Source organism: Cynocephalus volans, chromosome 13 (genome assembly GCF_027409185.1).
Source record: "Cynocephalus volans isolate mCynVol1 chromosome 13, mCynVol1.pri, whole genome shotgun sequence".
NCBI classification, from domain to species: domain Eukaryota; kingdom Metazoa; phylum Chordata; class Mammalia; order Dermoptera; family Cynocephalidae; genus Cynocephalus; species Cynocephalus volans.
In genome coordinates, this window is record NC_084472.1 from 102375177 (window position 1) to 102393131 (window position 17955).

At 38.9% G+C, this 17955-nt stretch overlaps 1 protein-coding gene across 2 annotated transcripts in view; it reads left to right on the top strand.

Annotated features, from left to right (window-relative positions):
- The window catches only part of RBPMS (RNA binding protein, mRNA processing factor), a 171699-nt gene that overhangs the window by 85586 nt on the left and 68158 nt on the right, over nucleotides 1-17955 (top strand). For both annotated transcript variants that reach the window (XM_063077249.1, XM_063077248.1), the window contains exon 5: nucleotides 12097-12247. In XM_063077249.1, coding sequence (XP_062933319.1) covers nucleotides 12097-12247 — 151 coding nt within the window. The remainder of the gene's footprint in view (nucleotides 1-12096; nucleotides 12248-17955) is intronic.

Here is a 17955-nt window from a genome sequence, read left to right on the forward strand (position 1 = left end):
AGACAACCCCTTCCTATCATTTTCAGGGCCCAGGTCTTTCAATCATCCTTTTCAGGATAATTTGAGAACATAGTGGCAAAAGTTCAAACAATCATGCCCTCTCAACCCTTTGGAAAATAAACTCTGTTTGACTCTGATTCTGTTGACATGTTAAAGATCGAGTTTATAGCATCTTCAAAGGCCTGTCAAGACTTTATAGTCATCCTATACAAAGCAGATTCTCCTAGGGCATGGTTATGTACACAGGGTTGGCTGGCTAACAAAAGTGTGCTTTACTGGAAAAGAAATTAATTTGGCTGGAATGGATGGTCAAGTCGTATGGAGATCCAGATACCTCTGAAGCATGTCTTACCTAGATCATCTACAAAGGGGATCCAGTCTCTGCAGTTGCTAGCCAGGACCCCAGGAACTACTCAGACTATGTGAACCAACAGAAATGGGACAAGAGAAGCAGGAACACATATCAGCTCTCTGGGTGGGGGCAGGAAACAAAACCATGTGGAATAAAAGAATTCTCTGCAACTACACAGCACCATATTGGACAGCAACTCAGGTATCCTGCTGCTTCCTCCTAGTTAGAGGAATCTCAGAGCTGGGCATGAATCTCATCCTTCTCTTTTACAAGTGATAGAAGAAGACCTCTAAAAAGCCAAAGGAGAAGAAACCCTATTAGTTCATATTTGGAGGAGTAGCCTATTAGCTGATAAGCACTAAATCCTGTGGCCCAGTGCTTATCATTTGCCATGTTAGTCTAACCATTTACAAGGAGAACTCATTTAATTTTTACAGTCAACCCTCTGAGATATGGACTGTTTTTATGCCCACTTTATAGGTGAGGAAACTGAGGCATATCCAAGGTCAACAGTGGAGGTAGTATTTGAATCTAGGTAGTCAGACTCCAAAGTTCATACTGCTAATACCCACAATTTAAGCCTCTAATTTTCAGGGAATTTATACAAAAATGATTGTGACCTTGAATTGGGGTGTCTCTTTTATAATTATCACTATAATTAACAACAGCTGATAGTATTTCTGGAGAACTAGTTTTCTCACTACCTCTGCCAGTAAGTAGAAGGGGGTTGATCAACCAAGGCTGTCTTCTCCTAGTTGTATTTCTAGTCCTTCTGAGTTCAGGGGGAAGAAATGAGGTTTTCCCCATTTTGTGGTTGGGGCAGATACATCCTTACCTTAATCAGTTTTTAGGTTTAACCATAGGAGTCTGGCTTAGTGCTGGGAAGGTGTGAGTTTGAGTGCCATGGTTTGTTCATAGGAATAAAAGTGAAGTCGAGGGAACCATTGTATTTTAGGAAATTGCTGAGTCACTAGGAAATATTATTAAAATCCTTTTACTCCAGACCCAACATGGTTAATGAGGAATGAGATTAGGCTTCTGTATCTTGGCCAAACTGATTCTATCATAACACTCAGAGACCTTAGCTTGTTACAAATATTATCAAAGAAAAAATTACATAGGGTTGAAATCAAGTCTAAATCTGTGGAAACATTCTAGACTAGACATGGAAGTATATTCCTTTTTGTCACTAAAACCTTCAAAGCAGGATAAAATGTTTTATGGAACACCTTGATTAGAAACAAAATTGTGCAGATTTTTTTTTTAATTCAAGTATGTAAAAACAAGTAAAAGCAGATATGAGATATCTAGCAACCTAATGCTTCCCGGAAGACTGTTAAATTAGGCAGTGGAGCAAAGAATCGTACCTGGACTCAGCCCTGCATCAACCTGAATGGCTCCGTGGCCACGTACATCCCAGAGAATCCTTGGAAAGGAGTCTGTCTTTTGAAGTATAATATAGCTATCTTACCACTGCAGAGGGACACATACTTACAGGTTCCTCTGATTTAGACAAGGAGGGTAATTAATGAGTGTTAAATCAGATTATTCTAAGGTAAAGCCAGGGCAAGCACTTGGAGGTAGGTAGTTTGATTAAAAAAAAGATCAAGGCATAATTGGTGTGATACAGTTTCTCAATGGGCAGTGAACCAGCAGCACATGCTGTTGTATTAACAAGTCCTGATGCTTCTGCAAGCAATGCCCTTATTTAGGAAAAGTATGAAATATGGTTTAGTCTAACAGATTCTTCCCCTCACTTGTTCATTCTCTCTTGGAACCCATGTCTAGTTAAGTTTTAGCACAGTGGAAACTGAACAACAACCTCTATTATATTACCTGAAAACAATGCAGTCTTTGTAAAATAAAGAACTGTACAGAACTGTCATGTCCTCACACGTGCATATTCAATCAGGAGAATCAGAAAATTGAATTCTGATATGGCTTCTACCAGTAGTTGACTCAGAATTTAAGCAGATTACTTGACTATTCTGGATCTTAATTAATTTCTTTGTTTGTGTTGGGGAGAGTATTGGCATTTGGGATGAGACATTTCTTATGTTGTATGGGATCGTCCAGTTCACTGTAGGACTTCCTTGCCTCCTGCCCACTGAATGCCAGTATGGTCTCTAGTCAACAGCCCCAAACACCCTCACACATTATCCCTTAGGAATGGTGTGGGGGTGGGGAAAATGAGGAGTACTACCCACGGTTGAGAACTACTAGGTTAGGAGAGCCAAAAATTCAGTATTACAATTTTGTGAATTTCATGCTTTATGTAGATATTCCTCACTACTTACCGTCAGAGAACCTGACCCCGTTCTCTACCGGCTTCCTGCTGCTTTACTCACAGATAGTTTTGTTTTTTTTTTTCTTTTTTTCGTGACCAGAAAGGGGATCAGAACCCTTGGCGTGGTGTCACCCACACTGCACTCAGCCAGTGAGCGCACCAGCCATCCCTATATAGGATCCGAACCCGCGGCCTTGGCGCTCCCAGCGCCGCACTCTCCCGAGTGAGCCACAGGGTCGGCCCTAGTTTTGTTTTTTAAAAATATTTTTAGCATCACAAGTTTCCACGTATGACACAATGGTATGTTCATAAATGGTTGAAATTTTCCACTCCTTCATTTTCAGAAATATTGATTTGGGAAGAAATTTCTGAACTTGTGGCATTTATTTTTTACTTTTTATATTTTCCCTTCTCCTTTCCTTTCCTCCAGTTTTCAAATCATCCTTTTTATTTGTAAGAATAACATGCAGCTCTTCCTTTAACTTCCACACAGCTCCACTGTAATCGATTACCCAGGTTACCCAGATGCCAATTTGTATTTGCCCTATCATTGAGTCATTTAAAGCTCCAACTGAATGCAACTTGTTTTCACAGACTCCTGGGGAAGCTTGCATATACACTGTCTAGTGTCTGTTTCTAATCTGACTGAATGTTTTATGATGCTTGTAGAAGAGAAATATTGTAAATATACTTCGGTTCCTGTGAGATCTCAGAATATCTCTAAAGTATGTATTTACCTCCTAGATTCTGATGGAAATGACATCAGAAAACAGTCTATATTTCTTACTTGTGTTTTTAACTTCTAAGTGGAAAAAGTCAATTCTTTCATCTTCATTTCCTTTTATTCTGTTTAAAGATTTGTGATCCGCAGGATATTTCCTTTCCTTATGACCAAATGCTCTTTGGAAATACTAGAAGGCCTTTATTCTTAGACCTCTTTTTATAGTGTTTTAACAATATCACAGCATAGAGAAATGCAAATCAAAACCACAGTGAGATATCTCTTTACACCTACTAGGGTGGCTAAAATTAAGGAAATAAGAAGTGTCCAGCAAGGATGTGAAAAAATTAGGATGCTTATACATTGGTAGTGGGATTTAAATGGTACAGCTGCTTTAGAAAATGCTTTGTCATTTCTTCAAAAAAGTTAACATAGAGTTACCATATGATCAAGTAGTGCTCCTAGAGAATTGAAAACATATGTTCACACAAAAACTTATACAGAAATGTTCACAACAGCCAAAAAGTGAAACAACCCAATGCCCATAAAGCTCGTGAAATGATAAATATGTGTATATATCCATACAATGGAATATTATTATTCAGCTGTTAAAAACAGTGAAGTGCTGATGCCTGCTACAACCTGGTTGAATCTTGAAAACATTATTCTAGGTAAATAAGCCAGTCACAAAAGACCACATATTATATGATTCCATTTATATGAAACATCCTGAATACAGAAGCAAATTCATAGAGACTGAAAGTAGTTGGGGGAGGGGACAGATTGGAGGAGCAGAGGGATCAATGGAGAGTGGCAGTTAATAGGTATAGAGATTTGTTTTTTGGTTTTTTTGACTATACATATTTATGTAGAGCATCTTTTTAAGGCAATGAGGAGATTCTAAAGCTATAAACTGGTAGTGGTTGCACAACTCTGTGATTATACTAAAAATCATTGAAATGGTCTCCTTAAATGGATGAGTTTTATGGTATATGAATTGCATCTCAAATCTGTTGTTAAAAATATTTGTGATAGCATATGATAGTCCAGCAACTTTTAAAATAAGAACTTGAATTTTCTGTTAAACTAATGTTTCATCTCTTCTGTTCAGTGTTTGGAAATTCCTGATAATTTGGAAGGAAATCACTTTACTGCCCCATCCCCGTAATTTCACTGTACTATCTGATCTCTTATGCTTTGAAGGATTAGAATTACTACCTTTATAAAGACAAATAAAGATGTAAAAAGTTATTATAACTCAGGCTCAGTCGGTGATAAGAAAGGCCCCAGTGATTACAGGGTTGATCACCTACCACCTGACGTTGCTGCAAGTCTTGAAGGAACTGACAGCAGGTTATGAAGCAGCTCAGATATTTACTGGGGTCTCTGCCTGGGAGAACCTAAAGAAGTGTATCAGAACTCCAGCCCTCAGATACCAAGATAAGGAGGATAGCGTGGAGGAGGAGAGATAAAACAAGATCCAGGTACTGAGATTAATTAGATTACAAGATCAAAAAGGGATCAGTGGCAAGTCTGGCCTTGACTTCAGAGTTCCATTAACCTGATCATAACCTTATAAGTGTCAGATTTTTTTTTTTTTTTTTTTTTTTTTTCTGGCGGCTGTCTGGTACAGGGATCAAACCCTGGACCCTGGTGTTGTCAGCACCACACTCTCACCAACTGAGCTAACCAGACAACCTAACGATTCTTAAGGCAAGGGAAAAACTGAGATTATAAAAGAAGATGGTCTTTCATACATTGAGATCTTATTATACTGCATATATAGTTTCTGGTAACAAATTATTCTCATTCTGTATTAGAAAGTCAGAATGAATTGGTTAAAAACCTTGTAAGTAAAGAGCGTTTATTTTTCCCCTTCAGCATAAGCACCTGACTAGTCTGGGGTTTCTGGACTCCCACATTCTTTAAAGCTGATTTGGATTTTCATTTGGGGCAGTAAGAAACTTAGAATCATCTGAGGAGCTCTTTCAACATATTAGGTTGTATCTTATGATATTACTGCTACTTTACTATTTTTATCCTACCAAAAAAGGCAGTTTCATCCAGTTCAATACATGTGCCCCAGATCCACTGGATCACGAGATCAGAAGGGTGTGTGTATGAAAACTGTAACAGATTTCGATAGGGAACTCGTAAGGAAGTAAGTGACTTTTGGCCGTCTCCCAGAGAAGAGAGCAGGGACCACTGACAGTGGAGTGAGTGGTAGCAGTGTCTCCAGTAGAGATGCAGTTTGACCTGGTTTGCCCAAATGGAATAGTGTTCTCGAAAATTTGAGTTTGCCCACATTGGGACTTTGCAAAGACTTTCTCAGCCCAGGATTCACCAGGAAAAGCCAAGAAAAGACAGGTGTCAAGCAGAACTGAGACTTGAGAATGCCCTCATCCCCACCATCTCCTTCAGGAAGTCACAGCAGGTAGGGAGGAGGGGTTAAAATTCTGGTCCTCAGCTTTTTAGTCAGTGTTCATAAAACTTATTTATAAATGGGTAAACACAAGCCTAAATGGGTTGATGAATTAATTCTAACTTTTGAAATGGTAAAACAGTTTTACCTGCTGTGAATACACAGAGGAAGTAAAGACAAGGATGGTGAGAAATACCAAATTGAATACAAACAGAAACAAACAAATTTAATTGTATTTCAGATAAATAACACAGTCACACTAAAGGTGGGGAGAAAAATAACCCAAGTAATTCTTGAGTGTACACATTTGGCTATATACCTTTAAGCTAAAGACAAAAAGAACTAAATAAATAATGAACTGTCATTATTAGGTTTGTTTTTTTATAGTGGTATTGGTTAGCAATTCTGAAACTACTTAATGTGCATTCTTGTATTGAGCAAATAAATAAATGTATAGTGGATGAGAGCTAATATTCTCACTCTCAGCAAAGGAGTTACAAATATGCAAAGGAGAAGGCTAGAATTAACCCAGTGGCGTTAGACTGGAATTGAAGCTATCAGTATGAACTTTAATATATCTGAATGACATAAAGAAAAAGATGTGAGTGTAAGAGCACGTGTGCTGCATGCATGTGTACACACAACTCTGGGACAATTTGAGCACCAAAGTAAATAATGATGGCGGTGTGTTATCATAGAGTAAAATATGAATCTGTAAGTTCTGGTGTAAATGAATAATTAGTTAATAAACAGGACAGAAGGGAAATTTTTCCATAGAGTAGAAAACTGATTGATACACTGTATAAAAGGATGAGATTACCAAAGTACCGTTTGGCAACTGCAATAGTAACAATTGCTTTAAGTAAGAATCATTAATAGATGTTAAAATAGTAGTTTTCATGAGAAACAAGATATTAATATAGTGTGAAGATGCATTTCAATAAGATTCTTATTAGTTAAAAAGAAAAAAAACATAGTAACCTTGCATTAGAGATACTTGGCAAGTGATCAAAGTTAATATCACTAGTAACAAAAATACCATGTGCCTCCCAATATGATGCACTGAACAGGCACACACCTCTTCTCTGATATTCCTTCCAAAAATACATAACCTGAATCTAAAGAAAAATATTAGATAAACCCAAATTGAGGGCCGTTCTACAAAATAAACAGCCTGTACTTTCAAAAATGTCAAGGTCACGAAAGACAAGGACGGAAGAACTCCTCCAGATTATAAAAGAGACTAAAGAGATGACAACTAAATGCTATGTACGATTCCAGATTAGATCCTAATCAGGAAAACATAGACATGTCCTTGTTTTTAGGAAATCAAACCTAAAGTAAAGGGTAAAGGGGCATTATGCTTGCAACTTACTCTTAAACAGTTCAGGAAAAAATCTGTGTGTGTTTGTGTGTATATATAATATAAATGTGGGGAGGAGAGAGACAGAATGGTAGAGAATGATAAAGCGAAAGTGGTAAAAAGCTAACATTTGAGAAATCTGCACAAAGACTGTACAGGAATTCTTTGTATTACATCTGCAACTTTTCTACAGTATGAAGTTATTTCACAATAAATTTTTTTAAAGAATAAATATAAAACACCAATGTAGGGGCTGGCCCGTGGCTCACTTGGTGCTGATAACACCAAGGCCAAGGGTTCGGATCCCTATATAGGGATGGCCGGTTAGCTCACTTGGGAGAGCGTGGTGCTGACAACACCAGGTCAAGGGTTAAGATCCCCTTACTGGTCATCTTAAAAAAAAAAAAAAAAAACCACCAACGTAGCTGCTTGAGTACTGTGTGCCAGGATGTCTACTGCTGGTTCTGCTCTGGCTGTGCTAGCCCTCTGCAGGAAATCCTTATGCCACCTCTCTCCCTCTTTTAAAAAAATTTGTCTTGGATTTTATAAATTATAACTTTATACATTGTTTGTACAAATTTCAACAATAGAAAATTGTACAGAGGTTTGTGCCCCTGCCGTGTACCACCACCAAGGTTACTGCTATTAACATGTTGGTTGTCTTATTATAAACATTTCTTGACTTGCACAGATAGACGACTATACGTGTACACACATGCATACAGAGTCTCCTCTCCCCTCTATCCCCACACTACTAAACATTGTTGAGCATCTTTATTTAACCTAATATAGCCATCACATCTTTCTCAATAAGTATATATTGCTCTGCCTCATTCTCTACCATTTTTTCTCTAAATGCATGATTCCATTTTCTTTAAGACTTGTTGTCAAAGACTAACAGACTGGCTTTCATATTGTAACAAATGGACAGGACTTCATCAGGCATCAGGGCACTCTGAGGACCTCAGTGACAGGAGTTTGGAGTCCTTTTCTCTGGTGAGAGGCTATTATGGTGACTCAGCTCCCGCCACATCCATTTTCTGTATCTCTGCACTCAAGGTTGAAATCCCCAAAAGAGTAAAACATGTTTGATCACTCTGGGCAGCATCTCTTCCTTAAGTAGTCAGCTATGGTGAGAGGAACAAGGGCAGAGAACACAGACATTGGCCCCTGGGTGCCTTTCCCAAAGACGAAGGAAGGACCAGCAGTGCAGCCATCCCACCTGACTTCTCTTCCCAGGACTGCTCCAGTTGCTTCATGTCTCTTCTGTTCCAGTCTCTGCATTGGGTCCCTCTTCCTTACCACCACTAGAGTTATCCTTTACTACAGTGACTCTCAAATGTGATCTCTATACCAGCAGCATCAGCATTACCTGGGGACATGATAAAAATGTAAATTCTCGGATCCCATCCCATATGTACTGAATCAGAACTCTGGAGGTGGGCCCAGCACTCTGTATTTAGAAAGTCCTCCAGTTGCTTCTGATGCACGTTATGATGCACATTTGAGGATCACAGCTCTACTACGTAAGTCTGATCATATTATTCACCCATTTTTAAATTTTTTAATGGCTCAGCCATGCACACACTCTAAAGTCCTCACTCATGGCGTAAGAGGTCCTTTGTGATCTCACCCCACCCTGCTTGTGCAGTCATTCCTCCCCCCCACGCATACCCCCACACACATGCACCCTCTGCATCCTGTCACAGAAATTTGCTGAGCCCTTTCCTGGACTGTCACCTGGTGAACTTCTCTTCCATCACTTCCTCTGTGATGCCTCCTTTGGCTCCCCAAGCACTTTCTGCCTTGAGTGAAACTGCCCTGGTATATTCTTACAGCTACCAAGAATACGGTATTTGTCAGCAGTGTCTGTTTATCTCCCAGAGTTTGCCCTTGAGAGTTCAGCCTCTGTAGATCATCTTGAACCTGGATTGACTGAGACTGTCGGGTGTCCTAGTAGTCAGATCGGGTGGCTTGTAAGTAACTGTTTATCCTCAAATTAATAACATACTGATGTCCAGAAATGGTCCTTTCTGGTCCATGTAACTAGCACACCACTTAACATTGGGAAGAGAAGTTTCTCTGTCCGTTATGAGAAGGGTTTTGCTGAATTATAAGTAAGAGAGGAAAAAGTTGATTTCGAAAGGCACAGGTTTCCCCTTTTCATTTAGCAGAAATCTTATCCTGACAGTATTTAATATGAAGTTACTGTAGCCAGAGAAGGTTCTTATTAGGCTTTAATGAAAAGCACAAGGTATTTTTTTTTATACCCCCTCCTCCTTTCTATCGTCCGCTTTTTTGTCTTTCTTTTTCTCTTTTCTTTTTTTTTTCTTCCTCTTCACTTCCATGCTCTTTCTTCCCCTTTCCCTCTCTCTCCTCTTCATCATCTTTTATTTAAAATGGTTTTGGCTTGGCTAATCCCTATGGATAGAAACTTAGCTGAGCAGGATATTGATTACCAAATATGGTCCTGCTGCTAAAGATGTTAGAGGAATGTGGCTTGTATTCTAAGCCTCCGGCCTCTGAATAAGCTGCCAAACAAATTAGGTCATTTTAACTTCTGGGCTTTTTTTTTTTTTTTTTTTTTTTTTAATAAGGATGCTGGAACTTTGATTTGGAACATGATGTTGATGTTATTTTAGTTCAGGTGGGAGGAGGGTATGAAGGCGAGGAGCAGGGAGTAGAGGAGACTCGGTTGAGCATGTTTTAGGATGCGAGCTGCCAGCCCAGGTTGTGTAAGAGGCAAGCGCGTTGTATGGAGTCTCAGTTGATCTGGAGTACCAGTGAAAGAGCCGGGGCATGGGATTCAGACGTGCAGCCTTACTGTCTGAGAAATAGGCGCTCCAGAGGACTACAGACAGTTCCCAGTATGCTCTTCTCATGTTACCCCCAGTGGCCTGGACCACAGTTAGTCACATTGATGTGCTCTCAGGTTTAGGAAAACCACTTCTTCACAGGAAGGTTTGTGGAGTTTAGTGTCAGGGAGGACACCCTGAAATTGATGGCAAGTTGCTATAATGTGTTTCTGATGGGTATGGTGTGAATGCACAAGTCCTTCCCCATCATACCTTTAAATGACAGTCAGGGACTTTGCTTGTTTCCCAGCAAAGACCACAGTTCTTAAGTCCATATTTGGAAATATTTATTCTGTTGTGATATTAGCTTTGATAGAGTGAAGTGCTTTTAAGTGGAAGCAAATGCTGCTTCAGAATGCAGCTGTTTTTTTCCTTATATATGTTTCTGGCAAGATAATACTGAGGTTTCCCAAATTTAAATAAAAAAAAAAAAAAACCAAGACCAGTTTAAGAAAAGTTTTTTGCTCAACAAATCAGACACCCCCTTTTCACTTTCTGGTGTTGGTTAGGTCTACACATGTGCATTCCTTTTTTATTTTCTTTCCCCTTTTACCAGCCAAAACTGGTTTCTTAGGTTGAATAAATCGGGCTCACAAAGAAATTCCACCCACTCCAAGTCATCTCTGGGTCAGGGCTCTGTGGCTTTTGCTGTACTTCCCTTGAGTACCTCTGTCTTCTTCCCCTTTCTCCCTTATTTCCTCTTACTGCCGTTTGCCACCCTGTCACAGGTTCTTCCTTGCATATTTGGAGCAGAGCTGTGAAGTTCAGTGTCATTCATCCTGGTCTACAGAGTGAGAGAGTCTTACTCATTTCTTGTGGAAATGGCTCTTGTTTTTCTTCAAGCTAATTAAGAATAAGAAGGGGGTTGAGGCTCTCAGGCCCATATGTGTACGTTCAGAACACTAACTGAAAAACCTGTATTCTTAGGATGCTGATTTTCAGGACTCCAGTCCCTTTCTAGAACGTACCATACAGAGAAACACGGGACCTGAATCTATTTTGGATGCACACTCATGCACTGTACTGGGATGTCTTTTTTACACTATTGTTGGGGTCCAGAATTCATGGCATTTGACACAGTTATTGTGAGGGTCTTTTTTAAGATCAGTAATGAAGTCATTCTTAAATGGGGAGAGGATGTCCAAAATAGACTTTTTTCTTAAATCTCGTCTCTTAAACTGTTTGTGATTTATTTTGTTGAATATGATTTGTTTTAGATAAATTTCAATAACAGGGTCAGGGGCGATGTAAATTACTGTTATCTCTTTGGCTTGTATTATCATTTGTCTCTCCATGTAGGTAGTAGTAAGCCAACTATAATTAAAATCAGGACTTCACCACATCGAGACATTCAGATCTTACATAAATTTATAAGCTAACTGGAATCAAATTAAACTAATTATGTTGAATCTTTTTTTGGTGGGTTTTTTTGCAGCTGGCCGGTATGGGGATCTGAACCTTTGCCCTTGGTATTATAGCACTGCGCTCTAACCAACTGAGCTAACTGGCCAGCCCTAAATTGAAATCTTACAATTCTTTTAAATCCTGTCTTCTGAGCAATGCAGAATACTTGTATTACCTTTATAAAGCTCTGCAGTCAGAAAGGGATGGGAATATTCTTCTCCATTTATAGTTAGTGAAACTAACAGCATTGAAGAATTACATGGTTTTAAGTCACTTAAATAGAACACTCGTCAGAGCCCAGGCCTCTTAGGATTTCAGGTGTCAGACTCAAGTATTGTACAGTATTTTACATTATTTTATTTAATTGGTAGCCATTTATAAAAATTTTTATCTGTGCTAGGAATTTGCTGATACACATTTTAAATCTTGAACTAGAAAGTTTTTGTCCAAGAAGAAAAGGCATAATTGAAAATCCATGTAACAAGATTTTTAAATCTAGTAAACTAAATCCCTCTGACTTTCTGGGCACGTATTGTGAGTTTTCTTGTATTCCGTGTAAGCAGTGAGAATGGGAGCTCTTTCTGACCTTCTTTCCTCATAGTCCAGGGTTTACTGGTATGTTTATTTTGTCACCATTCCGGTTTGACTCTAAGGAAATGAAAACATCTTCCATTTGTTCTTTATTTCTAAAGGGCATCCGCTTCGATCCTGAAATTCCGCAAACACTACGACTAGAGTTTGCTAAGGCAAACACGAAGATGGCCAAGAACAAACTAGTAGGGACTCCAAACCCCAGTACTCCTCTGCCCAACACTGTACCTCAGTTCATTGCCAGAGAGCCATGTAAGTTGATCTACTATTCCTTTTGGGGGAAAAAAATAATGTATTGTTCATATGCTTATGTGAGATCACACCACAGGACACAGAGCTGGCCGAGTCTCACTTTCCATTTCTGTGAAGAGGCTGCCTTTTCTTGCTGTCTGAATTCCAATGCAGCATCTTGTTGGTGATTGGCTGTCCCAAAAGATGGCTCAAGTTGAGCAGAAGCATAAGCTCAAAATTTCTTTTGATGTTCTGTAGATTTCCTTACTGTAATATTGATCATTGCGAGTATGCCCTCACTTGCCTTCTGCTATAAACCCTTCTTGATTCCCCCGTCCTTGGATGTGAAAGCTGGTTCTTAGCATTCACATTTTACTCCATTGTTGAAGGATATTAGTTCTGTGGCTTTGGAAAAATAGGATATTAAAAGTGAAAGAAGCAGATCTTAGGAAGTTGGTTCTATTTTTGAGAAAAATTTAGCCATAACTCTAGGGAGAAAAGTAAACACACACAAAGAATGTATACATTGGAATAATCAGTTGTAGCAATCTAATATCAGTAAAGCTTTAAGGAAATTTTGGGCTTCCCATTAATTGGGTAAGGACACTTGCCAATTGTCAAAACAAGTATTTTATCCCACATTAATGAGCTTCTTGCATTAAATGTCCAGACTACAATTTCTGCCTTTGAATAACTTAAAAATGTTGTCTTAATTTTTTTTCTAAGTTCAATGAGTGGGAGAAGTCAGGCATGAGATAGGGCATCGAAAGAAGCCCAAGTGACTTGCAGTTATTTAGGAATATTTCTGTTCTATTGTTCTTGATCTTTACAAACCATGATGGTGATCTTCTTCCTGCTTTCCCCAACAATACATTTCAACTCTTCCTATTGAAATTGAAATGCACGTGAGTTCCTTGCTCCCCCCATGTCATATTTAATCAGGTTATTATGGAACTTACAGTCATCTTGTAGCTCAGTCACTTCTGAGAAAGCTATTTCTTGTCAGTGGAAACTGATAGGTAAGAGTTTCTCCTCCAGTATGTTCTAAAATAAAGTTTTCTATGAAGCCAAAGTCATAATAGAGGGAAAAAATTGTTTTGCCCTTCCATGTCCTAGGGAAACTTGAAACTTTCGTTTATTTAGGAAGAAAATCTAAACAAAAGATTCTCTGCAGTATGGGAAGATATAGGGACATTCTTTATATAATTCTTCATCCTTACAGCATCTAGCTCAGTGCTTTGTATATACTTAATATTTATTACAGAGTAGATAAACCGAGATTTGAATTTAGCTGTTTGTAGAATTATAGAAGCATTTGTACATCTCTTTATTTCTCTCTCAGATTTCTTCTCTCTTGATCAAGGCATCAGAAATGAGTATTTTTAGGATGCCTTGATTTAGAGATAAACTAGGGTATTTTAATGAATTTGCCTGTCTCAGATCTCACAGTCCTTTGAAAAGACTAATGAATTAATCTTTTATAGCATTATAGGAAGTGTGATGCTGGTGATACTTAAACTTTATTCTTTCAATTCTTTGCTGAATGCTTTTTTTTTTTTTTCTTTTTTCTTTTTTTGTGGCGGCGGCCAGTTCAGGGATTGAACCCTGGACCTTGGTGTGGTCAATACCAAACTATAGCCAACTGAGCTAACTGGCCAGCCTGTCTTTACAGAAATGTACATTTCTGTATGAATGCTTTTCTTTTCCAGACCTCAAAACTTTTTCTGAATTTGCTATAAATAGCCCTATGAAATAAGTAGCTAGGAAAGTGGTAGCCAGTTCACAACAGTATATACAAAAGCAACAGAGATGAACAAGGACACCCATAAGTCCCTGAAGTTACAGGAGAATTTAGAACTCCACTCTAGCCAGCTCTGCTTAACTCCCTTCACTGTGTACGGAACAGCTCAAAAATGGTCGCATAGTTTCCATGGCATAGTCAAAACTTGCCCGCTGCTCATAGCAAAACAAACTTGAAGTTAAAAAAAGAAAACAAACCAAACAGCCAACAGTGTATTCTTGAGAAAATAACAGTTAGCATGATGTGTTTAAATATAGCTCCTTTTTACGACACAGGGGCCTTGATGAACAGCAACTCCACTATGATTCAGAGAGAGCTTATCATCCATTACCGTTTTCTCTGAGGATTGTGAACTTCCTTGTCACGTAAACAGAATCATTGCCTTCCTGGAAGCACACTGCAGACTGTGAACACTGTGGTGGGTCTAGACTTGCAAATCAAGTTGTATTGTGTCCCTTATTGTTTCGTGAGGTGGTCAGTTTAACCACCCGTTGGGTGTGGACTATGATGCAGTCATAGAATTTTGGGGTTGGAAAAGCCCTGAAGGCTCCTTGGTCGTAGGCCATGAGAGGTTTTCATAAATGCTTCTTTCTGTTAATGTTTTTGTATGGTAGTGTCTGAAAAGCACTCATTGCCATCACTACGAGAAGAATGTTCTATGATTTGATTATACAACAAACATTTACTTGAACTCCAATTCTCAATAAATTTCTGTTGAACTTAAATGACCACCCAGTGTGCTAGACACTGAGCAAGAAGGAAACTGTGGTTGCAGCCTTAAAAGATCTGTCAGTCCAAGGAATTGACGGTAGTCAATGTTCTCCGAAAATCTTGGCCCCATATAAAGGACAAAAGAAGTTCTGCAGCTTAGTCTGGCTTACCCCAAATCAGACTGCCTTATTTGCTGAGCACCTACTCTGTTTGTGCCAGGCATGAAGAATGAGAAAACCAGGTACTGCAACTTGCCAGGGTAGATGGTGGTCTACTGTGGAGAACTGTGGCTTTAAACTGGGAGATGTCAGTGAGAGTTCTGGTTCTGCCAGTTATTGACAAGCTTTGTGACCATTAAGAAAAATATTTAAGCTGGCTGGTTAGGTCAGTTGGTTAGAGCATGGTGCTGATAACACCAAGGTCCAGGGTTTAATCCCTGTACTGGCCATCAAAAAAAAAAAAAAAAAAACATTGTTGCGCTCCTGTTCCTTCAGCTGTAAAATGGGAATACTTTCTTTACGTGATTGTTATAAGACCTAAATAAAACAATATTACAGGATTGCATTGAAGATTAAATAAGTGTAATATACGTAGAGTACTAGGCAAATGTAAAGTGCAGTCCTAATGTTTAAAGAAAAGCATTAGGTTGCCTATTTTTCCTAATAGAGAAGATATTGATCTTCTGAGGTGACATCATAGTGTGGCTGTAGCCAACTCTCTTTGCAAGTTAGGAGAAAAGATCAGGAAAGTAGTATACCTTCCTAGATAAATTTTCATTAATAGGGTTATTAATTTGAGCTTTTTCTTCTTTTACTCCCTTGAATGTAATAAAGTTTGGAAAAAGCATTGAGAAAGTAGGAAATAAGATGTGGAAAAATAAGTTATGGAAAATTCTAGACTTTGCATTACGTTGTACAGAAAAGTAGTATTCTGTAGTGTGGGAACCCTACCTTAGAGATGAAAAAGGGACAAATCACCATCTCTAATTTTTGTTTTCCTCATCTGTAAAATGATGATACTGTGTGCCAGACACTGCTAAGCATCTACATGAACTATCTCATTTGATTCTCAGTAACACTATTTTATAGTTGAAGAAACAGGGGACTAGGAAGGTCTAGTACCTTTCTTGAGGTTACACAGTCATCAAGTGTTATGGGCTGAACTGTGTCCCCCAAAATTCATATGTTGATGTTCCCAACCCCCAGTGTCTGAAAATGTAACCATATTTGGAAAGATGCGATTAAGTTCAATGAGGCCATTAGGGTATGGCCCTAATCCAAAACGACTGGTGTCCTTATAAGAAGAAAAAGATACATCAGGTACATATGCACACAGAGAAGGCTGCGTGAGGACGTAGGAGAAGGCAGCCGTCTGCAAGCCAAGGAGAGAGGCCTCAGGAGAAACCAAACCTGCCAACACTTTAATCTTGGACCTCAACTTCCAGTCTCTAGAGCTATGTGGAAATAAATTTCTATTGTTTAAGCTACCCAGTCTGTGGTATTTTGTTATGGTAGCTCTGGTAAATTAATATATCAAATGATAGAGCCTGGATTTAAAATCTGGCCTGTCATTTACTTGTTTTGTAAATGACTAAACTTGGTTTAGTTTCTTAACCTCTATCTTAGTTTTCTCAGCTATAAAATAGTAATCATAATGGTGCCTACCCATAGGGTTCTGTGGGTTAGATTAATAATAATGTATGTAAAAGTTAGAAAAGGGCCACATAGGCAGTACTTGGCGACTGTTGATGTGTCGTGTATGTTTGTGTGCCAATTGTCCCTCGTAATTGAGACCTGTGGTTTTCTTCATTTGTGTACATAGGTGCACGTCTAGCACCTAGAAGTACATGTGGAATTTTTTTTAAGATGCCACAGATTTATTTTCATACTTTTTAATTTGCTCATAATTGCCTTATTCCCAGCAAGTGTAGAGGGAGGTGTACCTCAGGGAGCTTTTTAAATTTATGCTGTTATTAAGGTATAATTGGGATTTGATAAAATGCACATATTTAAGACATCTAATTCAGTAAGTTTTGTCATAATACAAGGGTACTTCAGAAAGTTCATGGAAAAATGGAATTGAAAGATAATGCGAGTCTTTCCATGAACTTTTTGAAAGAGCCCTCGCACATGTGGAATTTAATTGAATAAATACTCTTGATGAGATTATACTGTTTGCAGTTTACCTTATTGTAGTGCCCTTAAAGGTGGAGGAAGCCAACACTTAATAAAGCCTTTATTCAGATTATTCAGATCTTCCCCTTGCAATTCAGTTTTTTTGAAACAAATATTAAAACAAATATCAAAAACAGAACTTTGCAGTAATCAAAATTTCTGTTTTCCAACCCCTAGGATTCCTATTGTATGGGTCTGGACTAGGTGATTCTGATGCACATTTAAATCTGAGGATCAGCAGTAGGTCAAGGAGTTGTAAAGTTACATTCTCTCCTTCCTGCTCATACTCGGCTCCCTGCACCTTCTCTCCTATATCCCTCCCCCTCCTGAGCAAAAGCATGCTGTCTTAAATTGGTTCTCTTAAATATCTGGTTAGCACATAACCCTTTGGTGAATAATAATCAGATCACTTCCTTGTTTGCCTGCCACACCCCTGGAATTTCCCATTTATCCAGTACTGACCCGGGCTATCTGGAAGTGAGTTCTCTCCTGGCTGAAGAGCTTCTGTGAAAGTTGGGGAAAACTGTAAAATGTCTATCACGTGTTCTCCCCAGGGACCACACTCAGCAACTATGAAATCTCTTAACCTTCACTTCTGTGGGACAGGTGTCATCTAGGGCCTTGTCTGAAGCTCCCTGCACCCATGGAACAGAGCCAAGGTGCCAGCGGTGTCCAGCATGCACCGCTGGAAAGACTCCAGATGTCTGTATGATCCCCATGCCTGTTCTGAAAACCTACAGGAGTGTCACTAATATGAGGTGCTGTTTATCCTATACCTGCTCTCCTTGAGTGGGATTGTTTAGAAAGACAGAGACTGGGCCTGAGGAATACCTCTTTAAGCTGGGCAGAAGGAACGGGAGGTGGGGAAAGACAAACTTGCAGGTGTACTGAGGAGATGAGAGCAAGACTTTGTTTTGCTATGGAAAGCAACTTGCTTAGATTTTTGTGTTTCATAATGTAAATAATTTTATTTTTTTATGATGATAAAAATTCTACATACTTCTCAGAGAGGGGAAAAAAATTCCAGGCAGTCCAGAAAAATA